This window comes from Diadema setosum, chromosome 1 (genome assembly GCF_964275005.1).
Source record: "Diadema setosum chromosome 1, eeDiaSeto1, whole genome shotgun sequence".
Classification (NCBI taxonomy): domain Eukaryota; kingdom Metazoa; phylum Echinodermata; class Echinoidea; order Diadematoida; family Diadematidae; genus Diadema; species Diadema setosum.
In genome coordinates this window covers 17,187,046-17,211,993 of record NC_092685.1, presented here as the reverse complement: position 1 = coordinate 17,211,993, position 24,948 = coordinate 17,187,046, and the positions used below count along the sequence as shown (strand labels likewise).

The 24,948-nt window shown below is 38.3% G+C and overlaps 1 protein-coding gene across 1 annotated transcript in view; it reads right to left on the bottom strand.

Annotated features, from left to right (window-relative positions):
* Positions 1-24,948, bottom strand: part of LOC140237421 (gephyrin-like) — a 38,262-nt gene that overhangs the window by 11,087 nt on the left and 2,227 nt on the right. Inside the window, exons 2-11 of the mRNA XM_072317345.1 lie at positions 18,814-18,892; positions 18,370-18,427; positions 18,001-18,093; positions 15,318-15,412; positions 8,189-8,255; positions 7,032-7,160; positions 5,063-6,335; positions 3,994-4,368; positions 1,131-1,143; positions 348-424 (exon numbers count right to left, since the gene is read on the bottom strand). Of these exons, the coding sequence (XP_072173446.1) occupies positions 348-424; positions 1,131-1,143; positions 3,994-4,368; positions 5,063-6,335; positions 7,032-7,160; positions 8,189-8,255; positions 15,318-15,412; positions 18,001-18,093; positions 18,370-18,427; positions 18,814-18,892 (2,259 nt within the window). The remainder of the gene's footprint in view (positions 1-347; positions 425-1,130; positions 1,144-3,993; positions 4,369-5,062; positions 6,336-7,031; positions 7,161-8,188; positions 8,256-15,317; positions 15,413-18,000; positions 18,094-18,369; positions 18,428-18,813; positions 18,893-24,948) is intronic.

The window sequence follows — 24,948 nt, the reverse complement described above, 5'->3', positions numbered from 1 at the left end:
AACATGCTTTGGACAATAACAAGTCATATCCTTGGGAAATTGGGAAGTTACCCACAGCATGATTTATATAACACAGAATCAGGCAGCCTTGGCAGCTCTGATGTAAGATATTTTATGATTACTCTAGAAACAAAAAAAAAACAACAAAACATGAACTTACATCCATGAAACATTGGTGTTGCTATTGCTACATATTAGTACCTTGGAAATTCCAACCCATCTTAGACCACAGACCACTATTCATCATCCATACTAAATTCAGAGCATGCCTTTATATTGCCTCTCTGTAGAAAGCACACAATACAGAGCTCTTGGAAAATAAATGCATTAAATGCTCTGGGACTTACCAATTTTCTGGCAGTGATGGTGATCGTGATGATGATGCGGATACTGTTTTGGAGGACAAGCAAAGCAGTGATATTGCCTTCAAACCCACAAGACAGGTGACAATTTCACATTTTCTCAGGCCAGATGAGTCTTAATACAGGCATTCTGTGATTTGTAACATATACAATTTACACAAATACACACCAAATAATCATCACATAGATCCATCAAATGGCTGACTCGCTACAGGGAAATTATTTGTTGCAAAGCATAAAAAGAGAAAACCATTAAATTCTTCTCAAACGAATCAACCTGTTCAAAAATGTCAGCTTTCATGAATTCATTTTTGTGAGAAAAACAAAATGGTAATGAAAATGATAATAATAATAGTGGTCATAGTGGTAGTGGTAGTGGTAACACTAGTAGTGGTAATAGTAATAGTAGTTTGTAGTAGTAGTAGTAGTAGTAGTAGTAGTAGTAGTAGTAGTAGTAGTAGTAGTAGTAGTAGTAGTAGTAGTAGTAGTAGTAGTAGTTTAATAATAATGATGATAATAATAATTATTATTATAATAACAATCATAAGACAATCAAATTGTATTTCTGCATTTAAGTGGGCAATCAATCAATCCCAATAAGGTGCTCGAGAAAATTCTTCAGTTTTTGTAGCCGTATCGACATCTGTCAGAAGCTAAATACATAATCATAAAAGAACTTGAACAAGGCTGCCAGTAATGTCAGCCTTGTTCTTTGGAATGATGAAACTGTGAGGTTCAATAAAGCACACTCAAAATACAGCAATTCACCAATCGCCCTGCACTAGCAAATAAAGAAGCAGGCATTGGCACATGCAGGTGCTCACAACATATACAGTAAAAACCCACAGGTGTTAATGAATGCATTTGTAACCCCATCCCTCCTACTCCCCCCCCCCCCCAAAAAAAAAAAAAAAAAAAAAAGAATACTGAAATTGTCAAAAAGTCTGTAGGCTCCTCAAATAAAGGCAGAACTATATGAGTAACATAAACACACCAACAAACTTCACAATATTCCTTTTCTTTTTATTCGCTGTTAAACATTTCAGGTTGTGTTCATGCATGTGACAAATCAATGCAAGTTCAAGTCCGGTTTATCCTTTCCTCATGCATTATTGCAGTGGACTCCCGTTATAACAAAGCCCTTGTGACTGACAGTTTTCTTTCGTTATATTGAAATTTCGTTATAACCAAACAAATAAACAATAAAAAACATAGAGCAGATAATGTTGCGGCCCAAATTCTTACTTCATTGTAACTGGAATTTTGTTATAACCATGTTTGTAATAACGGGAGTGCACTGTATTATGGAATATATTAGAACATACAACAGGTTCAAACAAAAGACACATTGAAGTACACATAAGTCATGTACATAAGCAATTTCTTTATTCAGCCATGTCTCAAAAAAGATTGTTCTGAACGCAAACATTTAAAAAAAAATATCATTGCTCATTATTGACATAAAACACTTGTTTAGTGCACCATTTCACAATAAGTTACTATACATGACAGCAAATCTTGCTGCAGTGACAAAAAGCATGCCAATGACAAGAATCTCATTTCCTGATTGGCTTTTGCTACATAAAGTTGCCATTCTAGCAAGAGTTGGTTTGATGTTACAACATTTTCTATGAAATGAGACCCACATGTAATCATCCTTTGCATGATTTTGAACGTCAAGGCAAGAAAACTAGAAGTTGGGTTTGACAATAGATATTGTCACAATAAATTACATGTATGTAATTTACATATCTAAATCTTTCATAGACTTGCTCCTCCTCTTCAATGGTAATTATCAACATCATAATTCCCTATTTTCTAGTGACATCAATCTCCACTATGGTAACAGTGATTGGAATTCCTATATTGCACAGGATCCCTTCCTCATAACATTGTACAGATTTTCTACAATTTTCTGTTGATGTTGTAAGTTGTCTTCATGTTTCCTAAGATCCATCATGTCACATCATGAATGTGAAGGTATGTAAAATCACATCTTTATTTGTTTTATTATGTCTACATGTCTATGTGTTTGCAAATGTGATTATTGTGTCCATGGTGCAATGCATTATGATACAGTTACATCATGATACAGTGAAAAGTATCATACAAACTTTGATGTACTGAAGAAGCATCAGACAATACCCTGAGAAATATCCTTTTGAATTCATACAGTGTATAGCTCTAGCAAAAGGAACCCACATCCAATGAATTCCTGAACTATCCTCATACTCACAGTGAATACAATTTGATTGTTTGTTTTTTAACAGGAGTGTGGCGATTTTATTTTCATCAACTTTGATAGCCAATAATTTGACATATGCGTCGTTGACTTATACCGAGTTGAATGTTTATGATGATGAAGGATGCATAAATATTCATTTTATGGGGAGATTCCACTCTATGTTTAAGTCCACTGATGAAAAGAGGAAAGAGAAACCAAATATTTTGTTTATATAAAGATGACACAGAAATAAGAAGTTATGGAATTATGCAAGTTTTACATGTGTAACAGGGCAGTTTGCAACTGCCTTATAACAGAAAACATAAAGCCCCTCATTGCATTACACCCCCCTTCCACTTTGTAATAGAGCACATAAAGTCCCTCACTGCATTACACTACTCCCCCTTCCAAAAGAATGTAGGAACCCAAATAACATTCGATGCCTTACCCCTAACACACAGCCCCCTTTGTTTTACGGTATTGAGCAAACAAAGAGCTTCGTGTATAGCCTGTATAGCTGTCATTTTTGCTACACTTGTTTGTTGGAGAACACCCTCACACCAAATTTGTCTGCTGGAAGACCCCAAAAGTTATCGAGATAGTTGTCATCATGAGGAGATGTTGGAGCCTCAACCAAGTTTATAACCTCTAACCTGGGCAAATGGGTAGTGAGTTGTTATAGCCAGGGTTTTTTTTTTTTTCTGGTTTTATTCCCGGTGTGTCCGGAATAAAAAGTGATTGGAACTCCACTAAATGAGTCGAGCGTGCCTTTATCCTGTGTCACACATGCTTTTACAATACAGTGATACAGTCTCAACAAATATTACAGCACGCTCACATCATTCTTCATATACAGTAAGACGGGCAATTATCTATTCTATTCAAGTGTATATCAGGTAATGCGTCACCTTTGTTGTAATGTTCAGCTTACCAACATGAGGTAATTGGTTGTTGCAGTCCTACTTGTAGTATCTAAATTTCATTGAATTAACTAACTTAAATTGAAAATATTTGAAAATGTGTCATCAAAGAGCAAACATTACACAATTGTAGAAGTCTATTTTACAGTCACATTATATGTGTATTGTAATTGCAAAAAGTTGGGCATAATTTTATTCATGTCATTTAGAACATGGAATATATACCTACAGAACTGACCTGAACAGAATCAAAACACCTTCTTCAGAATAAGAATGACTGGAAATTGCAGCAAACAAATGAATGCGAAAAGAAAGAAGTTTCCACCATTGGGATGACTAGCAAAGTAGTGAGTCACGCAGTGTGTTACCTATTTGGTAGGATGAACACATTGAATGAACAAGACAATTTGGCAGTTGTGAGATAAGCTGTGTTTTTGGAAACCGCCACACAAACTAACAACAACCATAGAAACAGTCTGTCATGTGCCGGGCTCCACTTTCTGTTCTTTCTGTCGATCATTGCATATCCGCTTTGTCTTGAGGTGCTTGCTGTTGTAGAGAAGGTTTGTCATGCGTCTCTTGGAGGGAGTGATGCGGGCGAGGAGAGGGTCCTCCATTAGCCGCTTGTGGATGTCCTGAAGGCTCTCGCCTTTCTCCCTCTGCGAGACGATCAGGTCCCTCATGTCCACGTCGTGCCGCACCTTGTCCGGTGGGGGCGGAGTCCAGACAACCTGGCTGTCGGGGGCGACGTGGTGACCATTGATCTTCACCGACCAGTGGTCCAAGTCTCCTAGGAAGAGCTTGAGGTGAACGACCACAGAACAGTTATGGCGGTCCTGCTTGTGGGCTGCTCCTTGGCAGCCTATTGGGAGGAGGAAGCCATACAGGAAAAACAAGAAAAGCACAATCATGTCCTTATGTAAAAGCTTGCAGCTTGGGTGTTTGAAACTAAAATGCTTGCTACAAACAATATTCCTGTCTGATTTGCATAATATAGCCTGCGGTGATAACTTGGTATCACTATTTCTCTAGAGATCTCTACATTCTCTGACATTTCAGGAAACTTATACATGTAATGAACTGATCAAAATGATTTACATAGAAATATGAAAACTGAATGTCAGAAAAAAAATATATAGTTATTTATTTCACACAGCATATTTATACAGGATATTTATGAAACTTGGGCCATCTGCATGGATAGCTTCTACTACTAAGTGAATCAAACTAAATGCAGAAGCTAATACTAAAAAGAAGCAGTCATACCATGCAGATCACTATGAGGATTCTTTGTCAGAATGTGTAACTGTTTAATGTAAACACAGAAGCAAATAAAACATCTTTTTCTATCTGTACATCAGAAGTCAGACTAGTAGAATACAAATCTCCTTTTCTATCTGTACATCAGAAGTCAGACTGATAGATTACAAGCTCCAAACACGCAACTGTAATGCCAACAACTAACTACAGATGAAAATATGGGCGATACGTGTAGAGTTTGTACTAAGAGAGTCAAAGTCCAAGACTAAAAGGTGCATCAGATATCGACAACTCACCTTCAGAACACCTGCCGTAGCTTCCACATCTCCTGAGACAATTGCCATGACCTGGGCACCACAGATACCAAGCCACGACATACTCATTTCTCCTCTTGTTCTTCCTGATCAGCTCCTGCAACTTCTGCCCTTCCTCTGTCGGATCAAAGAGATCGTCAACTCGGTTTCTCTCTTGGATCCGCTCCATCCTCTTCCAGATGCCCGTGTCCACGCTCTCGTCCCCTCTCCGCCTCATCACAAGGTTACGCTTCACGCTCCGCTTCCCGCGGGAGAGAGTGATGTCTTTGAGCAGGGGATGTGTTCTGAGGAACCTCATGAGGGGCTTTCCTGCTTGTATGCGATGTGTCTCCGCGTTGGACTTCCCTTTCTTTGCAGATGTTTTCTTGATAACTTTTCTTTGCTTGCGAGTTCCAAAAGGTCTCGAGAGAACGATGACTCTTTTTGATTTTACAGGCGGTGACTCATTGGTGTCCTCTGGGTCAAACTGAAACACACCCAAATCACCTTTTTTCCTTTCAGTCTTCTGTGAGGCACTCTGACTTTTACCATTGTCCTCTCTGAGGGCACTCATATCAATGGTAGTGATAGGCGAGAGGCGTCTCGCTGCTACTCGTAGATCAGTTGCTTTGGGACTGTCCGCCTCTTCATTTGAAGAATTACAGACATCAGCGTCATCAACATCTGTGTCATTTTCCTCATCACAGGCTTCATTTCCTGGGGACGTCCCATAATCCTTATCTCCATCATGCTTACCACTTACATACGCTCTATCCTCACAAATGTCAGCCTTACTGACATTCTGGCCTACATTATCACAGACGCTGCTGTCACTGTCATCTATATTTTCCAAATGGCTCATAATGTTTTCAATATCCACAGGATTATGACTGGCAGAAGATGCAATATCATCATCATCATCATCATCAGCACCACCACCATCATCAGTATCTGTTGTGTTTTGCACATCGTTTTCTTCAATCTCTACTTCCACATCTTTGCCATTGTTTGTTTCCTTCTCAGTTGTTGTCTCCTTCCAATGGTCCTGGTTCCCTTTGGGAGTCTGTTTGCTAGCTTTCTGTACGATGTGTTTGAAACTTTTGCTCACATCGACGCCAGATGTTTCTCTCAAGATGTCTCGAGACCTTACTCTATCCCAAGCCTCCATCCCATGTCTGGTCCTAATGCCACTCCGCTGTGTGTCAGAGTTCTCTGAAGGCTGGGGCTCACATGTATGCTTGTGTTTCTTCTTCTTCTTCTTCCTTCTTTGAGCAGCCTGGACACACAGACATAAAGAAAGCATCCTTGAGAGTTCTTGTTTTGGAGGCAGACATGTGGCTAAATCTTCTTCTCCTTCCATCTCTCTTCCTTCCTTCTTCCGTTCCTATGGTCCCTTTCTTTCAAAATCCTAGAAAAATTTGAATGGTTTCTCACATAGCCGATCAACAGCAAATGCATGGAAACTGATGCAAAAGCCCATGCAAGTGAAAAATCAGTGAAAAAAAAAATCTTGATTTCTAAATTTCATGTTAATACCGCATAATGTACAGCCATGTCTCGTTAAAATGCATTACATCACAATCTTACAACTGCTTTGTCAAGTTATTCCAATGACACTGCAAATGTAATGTAAGTCTTATGAATGTTCCATCACAAGCATGCATATACTTACCAACAATAAACAAGATGTCAGCTTTCCACTCACTGACTTTTCTGAAGATGCAATACCCACCCTTATTGATGTTTCAACACACCACATTCATCAGAACAGTAAATTCAAGATAAAATCAAACACATTTAAGAATAGAAACAAACACACACTAGCACTCTTTTGATGAAAAAAGACAACCCTTCCTTGATATAATCATCATGTCCATAGTGATGAAATTGAGGTGGGCAAAGAATTGCATTCGTGCCTTGCCAGTTGCAGTTAGACATTTGTTATATTTCACAAATTGGAAGCCACATATACCTGAATACGAGTTATCATTAGTGGTCCGGTGGTGGCCAGTTCTTTATGTGTGGCTGCTACACCAGCTTTCTCTCCTTTGAGGAGCTGAATGGCATGGCGCAAGGTAGGCAGTGCAAAGCCATAACATTCCTGCAGATGAAAGGATATAAAAAAAGTTTTTACACATATCTCCTACAAAGAAAATCTGAAGACATGTTGCTATATTGCATGAACAGGATATTACAGCCTTTCCAACCTGTACATTATTTTCAAACATATTGTTATAACATGTACGGGTTATTTCATCTTTTTCAACCTGTATATTATTTTTAAGCATGTTATTGTTATAACATGCAATGGCTACTACATTTTTTTTCTTAGCCTCCATATTATTTTCAAGCATCGTCATAACATTTACAATATCATTTACATGCACTGAATATTACATCTTTTCCAACCTGTATATTACCTTCAAACATGTTATTGTTATAATGTGGACTGGCTATTACGTCTTTTCCAACCTGTACATTACCTCCAAACATGGTATTGTCACAAGATGGATTGCTATTGCATCTATCAAATCCTGCATATTACTTTTATTCTTCTTGTGGTCATAAAAAAAAAAAACACTGGCTGTTACACTTTTTCCCATCTGTCTATCGTTTTCAAATGTATTATTATCATAACGTGCACTTATCAGCAATTTCAATTTGAAGTTATACAGCCAAGATCTAAAACAATTAAAAGGAAATGACATGAAATTTTAAAAAATCATGATACATTTACATTACTTTGAGCATTCTTATGCCTTATTGATTCAACCTCAGTATACTTTTCTCATGTTTCACGTTTTTTTTTTTTTTAATTCCTGAAATCCTTATAAATGTCACTGTGGAAAAAAAAAATGTCACTATGTGGCAAACCATATTTAAAGATACAACTCATGTAAAGTTTTATTATTTGAAGAGGCTTAAGGAGAAAAACCAGACAAAATAATTTCTTTACTGAACAACATGATACCATGTTTTACCAGTCTGTGCCCTCTGCTCTGACGAGAACTGATTTTTGCAGTTACAAACTGCTGTTTTGCATTATACTATTAGCATGTAATGCACATATTTGATAATCAGTGATAACTGATTTGGTGTATTTTCAAAGGACCAAATCAAGTGTCTTACCTGGGATCCCTTCACACTGCCAGGAAGATTGATTATTAGCGTCCTTTTTCTTATACCGCACATGGCTCTAGAAATCAAGAAGATCAAAGTTATTCATGACAAAGCTCCAGCTACCATGCAATTATTCATTATTTTGAAATGGGCTTCATATGTTTCCTTTTTAATTCACTTTTCTGCTAAATTTGCTGATGGTCAGTATCATGACTCATGATCACATTCAAAAACATTGGTTTGAGTATCCTCAAATCTGTGACTGCTGATCATGAAAACATTTTGGAAGGTGCAAAAACATGTAGTAACATAAAAGTCTAGTAGCTCCAGCTCACATGGAGGAATTTGTATTTGCAGAACTGTCCGAAAATAGTTCAAATTGTTTTATGACGTACAAAGACACCACCTCCTTCTGAAACAGTGTCTCCTTTTTTCTTTTTTTTTTTCTTTTTTTTTTTTGAGGGGGGGGTGGGGTTGGGGTTGGGTGGGGGAGGGCAGTTGTATTTTCAGTTTACAGGGGTGATATTGAGGTTTGTTGAGAAAATCGGGAATCAACATCTTCAGGTGATTTTGATACATGGAAAAAGTAAAATGCATGTAGACTTGAGAAAAAAAAATCTGAAATCAGATATAGTAGAGCAGATAAGCCCTCAAAATCACGTGAATTGTGCAAAATTTGACTAAAGCATGAAACTTTCACCAGTGCTAGTACATACCATAAGATTTATTTTAAGATCGGGAGGTAAGTCTGATTTGACCTCTGATGACCTCCAGAGGTCAATGTACTTTAGATATCAGAAAATCGATGTTTTTAGACATTTGCAAATGATATATGTGGTTATTTTGCACTAAACATGCATTTATACCACAGAGAAATCATTTCCAGATTCAACAGAGCACTGACAGGTTTTTATCTTTGACCTCTGATGACCTCCAGAGGTCAATGAACTTTAAATATCAAAATATCGATGTTTTTAGACATTTGTGAATGATATATGTGGTTATGATTCACTAAACAGGCATCTATACTTCAGGGAAACCATTTTCTGATTCCACAGAGCATTGACAGGTTTTAACCTTTGACCTCTGATGACCTTTGGAGGTCAATGACCTCAAAATATTATACTGATCTGTGATGTCATTGGTTAATGGTAACCATTGTTAAGATGGTAACCATTGTTAAGATGGTAACCATTGTTAAGATGAGGCCTCCATCCATTTCAAGCTTAATCGCTTATGATGGTGGTCTCCTGCATTCAATTATCTCTGTTGTTTACTGAAAAATACTGTATATTTTATTTCATGTTTCTGTGTATCAACATCGCTCAATGCAATCACCTATGTGAATCTATTTATGTACTGTTATCGATTTATTTCACTGCACTTGTTATTCTTTGTCTTTGTACTTTTTGAAGTTTGCATTCAAATTGCATTTGATTGAATGCAGAAATAAAAGCAAACAAACAAACAAACAAATGTACAAAACAAGCATATCTGTCTTACAATGAAATTGTCTTCATATTCTAAAGAGCAGACAGGTTTCTACCTTTGACCTCTGATGACCTTGAGAGGTCAATGACCTCAGAATATCAGAATATTGAAGTATGACATCATTGGTGAAAGGTCAAACATGGTAAAGTTTTACAAAACAAGCATATCTGTGTACAATGACATCGTCTTCATATTCCAAGGCACACAGACGAGTTTCTGCCTTTGACCTCTGATGATCTCGAGAGGTCAATGACCTCAAAGTATCAGAATAGTTTGGCATCATCAATGGTAAACATGATGATGTTTTAGAGAGCACTTGTAGGCCCTGTTTATTAACGAGCCATTACCGTTCACCTATGAAAATCACACAAGGTCAAATACCTCGAATGAAATGTGAGGATGTTAATATTGATATTGCGATAGTTAATAGTTAATAATTGTTTATAATGTAGGGCTTACAAACCATGCATTTCTGTTACCAAAAAAGTGGCTACTCATTCCGCAGAACTTTTCAGGTAATTATCTAAGTCGGGTATGTGCACAGAGCAAGGGGTGTCGATCTGTTTTCAAGTGGGGGGGGGGGAACTTGGAAAATATGTAAAAGCATAAGTTCATGGTGGAAAGGAATGAAGCGGAGGGGGAGGGGGAGGATGTGGGTGGGGGATTGGATTTTTGCAGGTTTAGACCTGAAATCAGTGATTCAGTGTAGCTCTTGTTTAATGTGTGCGTCATCACTTATACGGGAGTTGATGGGGTGTGGGCGCATCTCACCTACCCTCCTCCCAAAGACGATTTTTTTTTTTTTTTTTTTTTAAGAATCTGATGCATACGTTTTGGGGAATATTTGGAAAATTATGGATCACCAAGATGTACCAAGTCTATATGGATGGGAACCCAGCAAGCGCAGCGTTGGCGAGGGTAGGGTATTCCACTCCCATTCGACAGAGCTCTTGTATTTTGAGAAATGAGATTCAACGACCTGGCACACAGGCACTTTTGAAGGAATACCTCGAACTTGTATCAAAAAGGTGTAGTAAGTCAGCCATCTATGGAGGAAGACCAATCGACAGAAGGATGTGGGTGGAGGTATCCCCCTCCCACATTATGGAGCTTTTGCATTCTTTTGTTTGCAATTCAATGATCTCGTGCCACTCTTGGTTGAACTACCATTTTGAAAAAAAAAAAGTCCATACCCGAATGTGTAGCCATAATCAATGCATGGAGGAGAGGTTGATACAGCAAGAGGAGGGTATGAAAGGGGCTGTCCCCAATCCTTCCCATGCGAGGGAGTCTTTGCAGTAAGAATAGAAATGTAAAAAAAAAAATAGTATACACATTTATGATGGAATATTTGGGAAATTATCAGTAAAAGGAGTGTACCAAATCTAAGGGTAGAAACCGAGGAGGGATTGTTAATTGAAAGATACACTACCCCATCCAACAAGAGGGATTTTCTTTAATATGTCGGAACTGAAATTAAAGATCTAGTACATACTTTGTGATGATATAGAACAAAAAATGGGACAAAAGCACTGAGCGTATATGGAAGGGGACATAACGAAAGATAGTGTGGGGGAGAGGGTATGCAAAGGAGATTCTGCCTTTTAATCTGGTGCATACTATAGCTGAAATGTTCAGTGACAATTCATTTTCTGTCAAAAAAGTGAAGAAAAAAAAATCTCAATCTCAGGAAATACTTGGAGGCAAAGTTTTATGTCCCCACCATTCCCCCTCCCATATTTTCTCGGGAGGCGGGGCAAATGCCTCTTGCCCTCCAAAATGAACAATCGTGCATATATAGGAAAGCCTTTTCATCTTTGAAATTCAAATAAAAATATCTCTTAAAAACATTTTTCATAGAATAAGGGAAATTATCATTCTCCAAAGTATGTTATATCCTCTGTGGAAGGAACCAAGCAGGGGGAAGGAGTCTATCGAAAGGAGATATCCCCTCTCACAGAAGGGAGATTTTGCATTTCAGAATTAAATTTTAACAATCCGATGCACACTTAAAGTGAAAAACTTGGGCAGTTTTCTGCCTAAAAAGCAAAAAACAACAAACAACAAAAACTAACAACAACAAAACATAGTCCACATCTCAGAATTTAATGGGGTGGGGGTCAACTATCCCTGCCACCACCCGACCCCTCCTCCAAACTGATGCCCCGGTATGTGCATGTGTTTTATTCCACTTGTTGAAAAGAAGAGAGAGTTTTAAGAAGCAATATTGTTCAGTGGTCGCTATCCCAGTCAAGTTAATTGTTTATCAATAAGGTGATTTCCTTCACCTGTATACCTTAAGATGATGTAGGCCTGGTATTTGCCTTGCACGTTATTACATCTATTTCTTTTTTAGTATTCTCGTTTATATTTTGATGTGAAAGTTGTTTACTTTGCCACGATTTTATTTGTACATAGAAAAAATAATCCAAGACTGAAAATGAAACTGCTACAATATTTAATGATTGACATGATGCACATATTGTGTATTTCTATAGCAATAAAAGTGAGCAATTCAAAAGGCGTGTACTCATTTCACATGAACATTAGCGATGATCCTCTGACCCCTGGAGGATATTGAAAGCTATGCATCAAAATGTAAGAATATTGATGTCTGGTCTCATTGGTTTGTAATGGCCAGCTGCTTATGAAATAATAATTATATTAAAAAAAATGCATTTTGTGTGTGTGTGTGTGTGTGTTTGTGTGTCCAAAATTGTATGCAGAGTATTCCACACACAGTTCAATTTTGACTTCCATCTAGGACAATGAGCGGTTACTTTTTTCTCAACTACACAGTAATATCAAAATCTATTGAAAAAACACGGTGGCGGCTGGGTATAACACATTATCATTCCTTTTCGTTGGAGATCCATGCGGGATGGTCAAAACAAACATAAAAAATAGATATCTCAGACCTAATTGTTATAACAAAGCATCATATCCTCATATACCCAACCCAACCCTCTATGCCCAGACAATGTAAACCACCCCATGGGCTTACTTGGAGCTTTAGAATATCCTTTGTCAACAGAGAGAGACATCCAAACCTTTGCAGTGCCGACTGAGATCTGCCATGGAACTGATTGGTATTGGCTCTGCATCATTGACAGCAGACCTCGTTTCCTATTCTCCTTCTTCTTCTTCTTCTTCATTATACTGTGTAATCTTGTAATATTCTGCCATGGAGCCTTTTCTTAATTGGTTAAAGAAGGTATCCAAAGAGCTATATGAAGCAAAAAACAACAAACAAATGCAAAAACAAAAAGAGAGAGATATGTATCTTTAATAACAGAGCTGAATATTGAGTATCTCTCTCCTGAAGTGTTTCAAAGAGATACAAGAGACAGTGGCCGAGAGTAGCCGCCACCTTTTTTTGGAGTAGGCCTACTTTGTGTTCTTGCAAATGATGCCTGACATTTTTGGTCATTTGCCCTTTTTGAAGAATGCAGCAATAGAGCCACAACTTCCTGCGGAGTGAATATTGTTTTGTTTTGTTTTATTTTGTTTTTCAAGTGTGGCTGTAACACTGCTTGTTTTGCATATGATGGTCATTGCAGCTAAAGAGTGCATATCTTCTCTGGATCATTCCAAACTTCATGATGTTTCACCTGGGTGAATGGATCCCAGATGATGCATGCATATTCCAGGACAGTCCTGAGCGGCATGGAGTAGCAAAACACCTGAACTTTATGATACTCGTATCTTCGTCTGGAGAGAGTCTTTGGTTGAAGTATAACCTTTTTAAGCTGCTGTGGCGATTTGATTCCAGCTGAGCCTCCTATTGGAACTCCAAAATATTTTGCACAATCCGCTTTCTCCATGGTTTGCCATGAATGCTGCTATTCCCTGGGTAGGTCTCGGATGGCAATAGCTAGTTGCAATACACAGGATTGCTTCATGTGGAATGCATGTTGGGCCTCACAGTATGTTGAAGTTTTCAAGATGGTCCATGATGTCGCAGCTGTGGACTGTATACTCCAGGACCATGAGTCATTCATCGCAGTCATACTGTAACAACCCACCAGCTTTACACTGGCCAATACAGGCCCACCAGCTGGAAACTATGCAAATATTGCCCATGAGCTTGACATTTAGGCAAACCAGTCCCATAATGAGTCCGACAAATGGGGGAAAAGATCTATGAGACTTACACTGAATAGATTAAACACTCTGTATATCAGTCTCGTGGGCCTTGTTTTCCTCGAGTGTCGAGAAAATGGCCATATTTTCCTATATTTGCTAGTCTACATAACTAACCCAAACATAACAGTTGTATTTGAGGTCACTGCCATCACTCAAGAAACTTAAGCTTATTTCTGAAGTAATTGACCTCTCACATTTCAGAGACCTGTTACTATAAACCAATGCTCTGTGGAACATGCATACATACTTGAATCAAAACATCAGTGCGTGATTTGTACATGATTAAGCATTTACGATTACACCAATGAAGCCAAACATCAATACAGGTAAGCCTACACATGTGACCTCAGTGACCTCTCATTGTCCTGAGAGGTCAAAGTTGGATATAATGCACAGGCTAATGACCAATGTTCCATGAAATGACAAGATTTTTCTATTATAGCATAAATGATTGTACATCGGGTATTACAAAGTTGACCATTGACTATACATAGAATATCAATATTCTGATATTTTGAGGTCATTGACCTGTCACCTTCCTCAGAGGTCAAAGGTAGAGACACGTGAGTAATTTCTCTTGCTCTGTGGAATAGGAAAACAATTTAATTGTAATACAAATGAATATAACATCCAAATCATGTTTGTCATCACCCAATTGCACCAAATATCAATGGTCTGACATTTTGAGGTCATTGGCCTCATCATAGGTCATCTGAGGTCATTAGAGGTCAAAGGTAGAAATCTGACTCGAAAGGCTCAGTGGAACATTGAGGCAATTCCTCTTACAAAAATTAGTTTTTAGTACATAATTATCGTGTTTCAGTTATGAGTGACGCATTAAAATATCAATTTTCTGACATTTTGAGGTCAGTGACCTCTGAAGGTTATCAGAGGTCAAAGATAGAAACCTGTCAGGGCTCTGTGGAATATAAAGACAATTTCACTGTGACAAAAATTAAGTCTTAGTACATCATTACTGTGTTTTATCATTAACCAATGATGCAAAATATCAATTTTCTGACATTTTGAGGTCATTGACCTCTGGAGGTCATCAGAGGTCAAAGGTAGAAACCTGTCGGGGCTCTGTGGAACATAAATACAATTTCACTGTGACAAATATTAAGTTTTAGTACATCATTACTGTGTTTATCATTAACCAATGACGCAAAATATCAATTTTCTTAGATTTTGAGGTCATTGACCTCTAGAGGTCATCAGAGGTCAATTCAGACTTACCTCCCGATCTTAAAATTAATCTTATAGCATGTACTAACAATGGTGAAAGTTTCATGCTTTAGTCAAATTTTGCACAATTCTTCGGCTTATCTGCTCTACTAATATAAATCTACTGAATATCATACCTGTGTTTATGATATCTCGGAAAAGTTCAAAGAGGTACAGTAATCCAAATTATTATGAGTCCCTACTTATGAAGATAGGGGGGAAAGGGTATACATTTAAGTGTCTTCTGGTGAGTACTGTGAAGATGAATCAGCTTTACCTTGATAGGGCAGCAAGAGGAGTGACCTTGAGTGACCCCATAAGCATGGTCATAGCTAATCCAGGGGCTTCCTTCTCCAGCACAGCCTTTGTAGCCTTTGTTGCAGCAAAAAAGCAAAATATCACATACTTGGCACTTTTTTTTCTTTTTTTTTTTTTTGTATTTCTATTGCTAGCTTGGGTGTAGTCATTTTAATAGTGAAATTCTACTTACAGGATATTTAACTCAAATACATGTGTAAATAAAGTGAATGCAGAAACATCAGTAGTACTCATTATCAAAGGTAGGGACTCCCATTTGCATGCCTCAAATGAAGAGTTGTATAAATACAGTGGTATGTTGAAGAGAGTATCATTTTAGAAACTCCCATTAAGTATTGAAAGTGGAAGGTAACATTTAGTACATTTTTATTGACCGTTAGATTTTGAACTGAATTTTTTTCAGGGCTCACCGTAAATTCCAGTACATTACTAGGCTACCTTTGCAGACCCATGCACTGCATGTGTGTCCATCATGTATATTTTGTGAAGAAAGTTCATCAAAACTTACAAACATTTCTATATACATTCTTGTCACACACTCTATATGTTATTACATCAGCTCTTATACTTTTAGATTTGTGTTTATAGATAAAAAATACAGAAGATTGCAACAAAAAGGTTTAAGTGTGGCTGACACACAGAACTACTGAGTAGTTGAGTTTTGTGCATTATTCAAATTGTAGATAACTGTTGACTTCCAAATTTCTCAGCAGTGGCCTAAACAAGTCCCCCGAGGTTCATATTTAATGTTTTGCTGTATTTTGGGAGGTCTGTCAAAGGTATCCCCTACCTTTAAAGTTACAGGAAAACAGGACAATCCTTTCAAAACTTATGAATTTCTAAATTTTTGGTTATTTCTATGTGCTATCATTGTTGAATAAGAAGACTACAATTTGCAATCTTAGAAGGTAAAATTTATGATCAATATCCATGGTGCTGGAGTAAGAAATAAGTTTCTTCCATTTTCAAAAATCAGTGATCTCCCACTTTGAAGACTACAAAAAATGCCCTTGCATTGCCATGGGCAATACTTTGCCTTGTTGTTAAAGTCACAAGTACCAGTTGACTCACAAAACATAGACAAACATCAAGCAAAGACAAATTGAAAGACTAGAAATGTCGCTACGGCGACTGATGCCTCCGCCATAATGCATGATTCTCCCAATAGGTGTATAGTACAATGTCTTGACAATGTGTGATGACAGTTTCACATAACTGGCAAAATATCGAAATAACAGGTTTGTCAGAAATATCTTGAATGTTCACTTTCCACGAACTGGGTTTGCTATAATTGTCTATTAAAGAGTGCAGGTACACATATTTGGGGAATTGAAAATTTTTACTTGACTTCTGACCGACCTTATTATAAGTTTATGCATCAGGTATAATTTTCAAGGTATGAAGAAAGAGTGTAATTACAGTACAAAATATTTTTTTTTCATTTAAACCTGACCTTTGACCCTTAACCTTTGACCTTTGACCTTCTGGCTGGAAATTTCCAAGAGAATCTCCATCAAGTAATACATGTACATATATTAAACACTTTTAAAACTAATAATGTAATCATTGCATATACTAGTATACATGTATGAAGGAAATACAGTAGTAACATTTTGAGGAGTTGACCTTGACCTTTGAACCCCTGACTATTGACCCATGACCCCTAAATTCCCTAGATAATCCCTGCCAGTCAGTACATGCATATGTACCATGTTCCATGAAGATACATTGAACCATTTGCGAGAAAAGTGATATTGCAACATTTTCACCTAACCTTTGACCTTTTGACCTTTGACCTTATGACATGAAACTCTCTCTGGAGAATCCTTATGCAGTAGTACATGTCTACACTAAGTTTCAAGAAAATAACTGCGGGCATTGCATAGATATGGGGGAAATAGCAACATTTTTTGCATTTGACCTTGACCTTTTGACCTTTGACCTCTTGTCAATGTCACTAGAATCTACTCAACTAATTGTCCCATCATACATCATCCTTGGACCAAGTTTGGTGAAAGCTGCTTCATCCAGTTTTGAGTTATCACATAAACAGATAAATTTTAGGATTTGACCTTGATCTTTGACCTTTGACCTCTGTCCGATTTCACTGAAAAACTAATCAAGTAATTGTCCCATCATACATCATCCTCCAACAAAGTTTGGTAAAATTTGCTCCATACAGTCTTGAGTTATCGCGTAAACGGATACAATTTCATGATTTGACCTTGACCTTTGACCTTTGACCTTCAGCCGATTTCACCCAAAATCTTATCAAATCGTTGCCCCATCATACTTCATACTTGGACCAAGTTTGGTAAAATTCCAGTAAATATTACTCAAGTTATCGCGTAAACGAAAGCGGACGGACGTACGGACGTACGTACGGACGGACGGACAACCCGAAAACATAATGCCTCCGGCACCACTTCGTGGCGGAGGCATAAAAATATTTGCCATTTCTTCTCTGATTTCAATAGAATCAAACCAATGTCACCTAAAGTCATTTGTGGCAATGCCATGATATGTAGAGGTGTAGTAAAGAGGACTGCATATAAATCTACTAGCAGTACACCCACATATCTGAGGTTTCTTCACTGATACAAACAGCTTCTTTCCTCAAAGGATGATATTGACCTACATACCTCTGGAGTAACATCACGGTCGGCAAATCCTGTGCCACCAGTCGTTAATATTAGATCCAGATTATCATCATCAGTCCATGCAATGAGAGTTTCCTATACAGATAGAGTGATAAACAAAGATGGAAAATGATGCATTTTGATTGTAAGATGATATCAATTAATCAATATCAATATTTCACAATCAAATCTAAATGCATGCACATATAAGCACACATCCGTAAGTGTCCTCATACATTAACAAATTCATATCATACATAAAAATACACACACAGACAATATTAAACACTAAACACCTTTGAGACAATAATAAAACAATCTCAATACTGCACATGCTGTCAGATTTTGCTCATTTATGGCACACATACATACCTTGATGCGTGATATTTCATCTGGAACAATCTTCAAGCTAACAACTTCACCTCCAAGCCTGCATTGAAATACAAATGAGGTCTCAAAAGAAGAATTCTGACATTCATAATACATACTATGTTTTAGTTGGAAAGTAACATGCAATATATGGGCAAGTATTAAAGTTTTCTTGTTTACAATGAAATACCACAATACACACCTCCATCATAAAGATCTTGGAAAGATCACTGCGTACATAAGCGATGGAACTGGACGTACCTACTACATGTTCATACACCAGTAAAAATAACTGCAAAGGGAAATATAATATTAATGTTTGCTTATGTTTACAAACATGTAATGCATGAAAAAACTCTGTCAATGTCATCTGTTAAAATGCAGTGTTCCAAAATATGTTGAAGGAATAAGGTTAAATAAAGGTTAAATAATTGCAATGTGACTTACCCATCACTGTCTTCGACCAATGTCTTCAAATTTGGTCCACTCTTATCCACAGCTTCCTGCTTTGAACATCTGTCACTCACTGTCATAAATGGAAGAAAAATGTAATTCTATCAATTGAATGCTTTCACCACCAACAGTGTACAATGGGTCAACTTTCTGGACATATGACAAATTCTTCACGAACAGAGAAAAAAAAAAACCCCTGCAGATTCTCTTGTACTTATAAACTTGTAATAATTTTTGTGTATTATACAAAATGTGGTAGCATAGTTCACATTCATTTTTCTGGTCAAAACTTATTTAGGTACAGCTTTGAGCTTGAAAACATACATTTCGTCTCTGCAACATCCCATTAATGACTAAACAATCTCTTGGCCAGCCCCTAATGGTGGAAGAATGTATGTATACAGGCACACAAGAACTTGAATTTTTCATAGAACATCTATTAAAATGAGAACTGATCATTTGGTTTTGTCTTCCACTGATGCACTCAGCTATGCATACCTCTGCATTAGTACTCACTGTATTAATCCATACTACTACATATTTAAAGGTTGGTGAGAAGGTTCAGTTGGTAGTGTATCTGTATTGCAATTCAAATGGCTTAGAATGGAGTTGCGGTAATAGTCCACCTACTGGGGGTAAGCAATAGTTTGTGTACATGTACCAATACTGCCCCCTCTACAAGGAAGAATCAAAACAATCTGTCCCTCAGATAGAACATTAAAATAGAATGGAGATCCTGTGTGTGAAAGACAGATGATGTACATCGACTATATTATATGTTATCTAAATTGACCCTTGTCATTTAATTGATTGTTCTGACATTGATCATTTGTCCCATTTTACTATTGCATCATCATTCATGCAATTGTGGCTCCATTTACAATGTAATCTTGGATCATTGCGATTTGCTCCATTGCACAGACACCAAGTGCCCGGCACACTATGTACATAACAACGTGCATTCAATCAAGCATATTGACAGACAATGAGCTAATAGCATATAGCGCTCAGCACTCTCTCCATCTCAGATCTCGCACATTCTGCCTTGTTTCTAAATTCATCAAACATCAAAAGACAAGGATCTATTTTTGGTGCTAAAATATAAAACAAATAATAAATGTTTTTCATTCGTGCAATGAACAGAATATTTCATAGTGAAAGATGAAATTATTGATCCCTGCGTCTCATTGAATGGATCACTTTATATTTCACCTCATGAAATATTCTGTCCATTGCACTCATAAACATTCATTATTTGTATAATCATAGAATTGGTTTCATTTCTTCGCAAAGAGCAAGGTGCAAAAGCCTGGTGAAATGGTGTACTTTACAATGACGAGAATATCCATAGCCCACAAGCCACATCATAGAATAGGGTTTACAGAGATGCCAAGTTCAAAACAATTTTATGAGTGTGATTTTCATGACTCAGCGTCTCGGCGCGCGCACATGCGCACAAATGAGGGAGCGAAGCGACTGAGCGGGGGGAGGGTGAAACCCCTCTCCCCTGGTACAGGAAGCTTTTTTAATTTTTAGCTCTTAATGGTGCAATGTCGTGCATACATAAGTGACTATCTTTTACTTACTACTATTTTGAAAGGCAAAAGGGAAATACACCTTTAATTGCAACTATCACTTTAATCCTTTGAGCTAAGCGTGGGGAAAAAAGGTGCCATTCGTGAGACGGACCCTAAATGCGTGAGTCTCTACCTTTACCTTTACCTTTACCAAAGATACTGGAAGATTGCTGTGTAGCAGCAGTCGAGCTTCCAGGTCTATTCTCATCTATCATCAGCCCACGTATTGGTGGGTGGTTTCTTGTCCAGTTCAAAAGGCGGCAAGGTAGACAGGCTGTAACTTAGTAATTTTTATACTGCTCATCACACATCAGAGTTGACTGTTGGGAATAGGGGGAAAGGATCGTTGGTCTTCCCAGTGCCGATCAAGCCTAGTCTTAAAAGCATCTATAGATGGAGCTTCCACTACTTCTTCCGGCAGAGAATTCCAGTCCTCTATCATCCGATGTGTGAACGTATCCCTCCTTACATTTGTTCTGCATCTCGGCTTAGAAAGTTTGTACCTGTGGCCCCCTGTAGTTGTGTCTGCCAGTACAAAGAAGTCATCAGGGTTTATCTTGTATTCTTGTCATACTCATGTATGATCTTGTACACCTGTATCATATCTCCTCTTCCCCTTCTGTACGCAAGGGATGGTAGGTTGAGGAGTTTAAGCCTTTCTGTATAAGGCAGGTGTCTGAGAGAGGGGATCATCCTGGTTGCTCTCTTCTGCACTCTCTCCACTGTCTTGATGTCTGAAGTGTAGCGGGGAGACCAGACTGCAGTACCGTACTCAAGGAGGGGACGTATTAATCCTTTGTACAATTTGGGGATGGTGGAGATATCATGACATTGATATGTACGCCTGATACTTATGAGGACTTTGTTGGCCTTGTTTACTGCATATGTGACCCTGCACCTCAAAACAAACAAAAAGTTGCCAGACATGAATTTTTAGTTAAAACCATATTCTGAAAGAGCAGACTTTAAGCTTTAAAATGATGTATAACTCAAATCAAATGGACTCTCCTAACCTATCTAAATATTGGAAAGAAAGCACAAACTCAGGGAAAGTGTGAACTGAGAAAAGAGGCTCTGAAGTACAGTGTCTATTCAAGCGCTTAATTAATCTTCACAAAACCATGCTGGCTGCGCGATGAATGGGACAAAAAACAGGAAGTACACCACCAGAGTAACAACAATGAAGGGATTATCAGATTAAACTGAAATTAAGCAGGCCTCATTAACACATTCTGTCCATAATTAATGCCAACTTTCAAAGCAGTAGCACTATCCTTTCAAAAGTTATTATAGTTGAAAGTGAAGAGTGTGGACAAGGTTTTTCAGAAATGAAAAAGGGATTCTGAAGACACACCTAATCACACTATTCTACCAAAAATGTTCGAGATAAACTGCTAAAAAAACATACTTTCCTGCCCGTTTTATGATACCAAAGTTTAGCATAATGTAAAAGAAGACCCGCTCTTTCAGAAAATATGAAAAAGTCAAGTTCGGCTAGGTTGACCCATTTCACTCATCTTCAGTCCTCACGCAAAATCAGTGTGTGCGACTTTATGTTCGTTTTGAGGGGCACGGTCACATATGCTACATGTTGGTGGAATTTTAAGTTGGCATCTATGATTACTCCCAGGTCAGCTTGTAATTCTTGTGGATGTTCTGGGAGGGAGGCACTGGAGAATACCTTTGTGTCATCTGCGCAGATTCGTGCAGTACTGTGTAGCACCTCTGGAAGGTCATTGATATACAATACAAATAAGGTTGGTCCCAATAAACTTCCTTGAGGGACTCCACTCATCACATTACACCATTCTGATCTAGCTTTATTAACAGTTACTCTTTGCTTTCTGCCTCTGAGGAAGTCTGCTATCCAGGCCTTGAAAGTTCCCTGAGATGTTGTATGCGTCAAGTTTGGCCAAAAGCCGTTGGTGTGGTACGCTGTCAAAGGCCTTTTGGCAGAATGTGTGAAACCTAGTAGCTTTGGGCTTAGGCAATTGATGCCAACTTTATGTGGTTCGCTCTGGAGCCTGGTAAGCCCCGGTAAGGTAGGTGACGAGAAATTTGTTAAGTAAATTTTAGTCAGCAAACAGTTGGGGTCCATGGCCATGGCATGGGGTAGCTACACGCAGCCGCTGTAGCGACAGCGGCTGCACCTCTATTCCTTTGCAGACGTTGTCATTTTTCAGTGTGGTTGTGCGACTCCTTCATGAATATCTTTATTAATCGTGGAAAACTAAAATACAAGGAATTATCGTAATCTATGATAATCATTCAGTAATCGGTATGCGATTTTTTGTTTAATTACGTCAAAAACTCACCGAAATCTGTGGCTAAAATCAGGTCTGTAAACGTCCTTATTGCTTCACTCCTCATCTGCGTGTTATTTGAATGGCATTCACTCTCGTATACAACAACGTACAACGTAGGTAGTCGGAGAGGCGCCCTCTAGCTCTCCGACTACCTACGTTGTACATTGTAGTACTTAGTATACGAGAGTGAATGCCATTCAAATAACACGCAGATGAGGAGTGAAGCAATAAGGACGTTTACAGACCTGATTTCAGCCACAGATTTCGGTGAGTTTTTGACGTAATTAAACAAAAAATCGCATACCGATTATTGAATGATTATCATAGATTACGATAATTCCTTGTATTTTAGTTTTCCACGATTAATAGATATTCATGAAGGAGTCGCACAACCACACTGAAAAATGACAACGTCTGTGAAGGAATAGAGGTGCAGCCGCGTCGCTTCGCGTCAGCGGCTGCGTGTAGTTATGCAGCTGTCATTTGTATGACGCACCTCTTGACCCCCGGGATAGGTGCGTCAAAGTACCAATGTGCGTCATACCTTTTAGGTACCATGACGTACCCTCCGTCACAAAAAGTGACCCACCTCTATGAGACATTGACGCATTAACCAGTCAAAATGGTGACGCACCTCTTCGTGAAAATGACTGACCCTTGACGCACATGTTATTCGCAGTACGTGCCAGACTGGAATGCTGTAGAGCTCTGTGTGCGCTCAGGCAATTCGCTGCCTGCGAACTGTGTACACCGAACGGAACTTCGCCCGCGTGAATCCCTGTCGCCTACGGACCCTGGATGTTTACTTCGATCGCCGTGGTACTGTATCCCCATGTTGTGGGCGGCTGGGGAGCGTTAGTATAGTAGCTTAGCTGCACACTGTAGCCAGCTGCCACTACACTCCAGTACCCTGTTTCGATTCGAATCGGGGTAGAAGCATTCCGTTGTGCAATGTCTGCTTCTTTTTCTCTTCTTCTTCATCCGCTTGTCCCTTGCCTCCCAAGTATGAAATGATTTTTAGAGTGTTGTGTGTGTTTTTTGTAACGTTATTGCATCATTTTTCTGCAAGGAAGAGGTGAGTTTCTGTTCGTGTATTGATGTGCACTGCAGTATGTGCAGGTGAAAAGCGTTCGAACTGTCTTTCCCGAGTATCGTGGAAACTCGATGTATTTCTCGGCCTATCAAAGGAGATCTCATACAACAGAATACTTATAACAAACTATTTTCCGGTCAAAATGAATTGATTTCCTTTGTTTTGTATCGTTTATTGACTTGATCCTAAGGATCTTGTCGCAATACCGAGTTTCCAATGTGTATTTATTTTCACCTTATTTTCGCGTAGCTTTCGGTGCTGTAAGGCCTAAGCCTACTACTAAACTTGCCGTTCTCCACTGTCGTTTCTCACACATCGTTTGGTACGATTTCTTCCATTTTATATCACTTTATCCGTTCCCTTTATACTTTGAAGTATTTGACGTAATTCTTTCAAGTGTCTCGCACTGCTATTTTCGTAACGGCGATTTCTCCGCTTTGCTGCAATACTTTTTCGAATCGAAGCGACGAAGTTTGATACCAGCCGCTGTAGTGTGCCGTGTGTTGTCTTTTCTAAATATTTGTGTTGTTGGGAGGTGTTGATACTTTGTATTTGTTATTTATTTTTCTTATTTGTATTTGTTATTTATTTTTCTTAATGTTGATAGGAAAAGGCTAAAATGGTCTGAGTGATGTCTGATGGTGATGATGATAACTATGCTGGTGTAAAAAGACGGCTTACTGTGAATGCTGAGCGTACGTGCCGTTCGTTCCATTTTACTTTCCCTCTTATTCTTCTTTCCCCCTTACTCTTCTTTTCCTTTCCAAGAATGATTAAAAAAAAAAGAAATTACATACACCTCACAACAAAATAGAACCACGTGCTACCAACCTTCGTAAAGTTAAATCTAAATGTTCAATATCAGCAAAGAATAAGGGGAAAGCACGAATGACAATAAATTAGAGCGAAGAGATTGTTTTACATGCAGTCTCTTCGGCTCGAAGAAACTTGACACCCCACCCCTCTCCCCTTGTGGAAATTTCCACAAAAGCATGTGCCACACCCAGGTGCGTGCCAGACGGAAGAATGCGCGCACTGGAATAAACAGCGTGTAAATATCATGGAAATATCGATCGAAGAACCAGCTCATTAGTTGAATTAAAGGAATCATTGCAAAGATATCGTGATTCTATAGCCTTTCTTTTGGCGCATA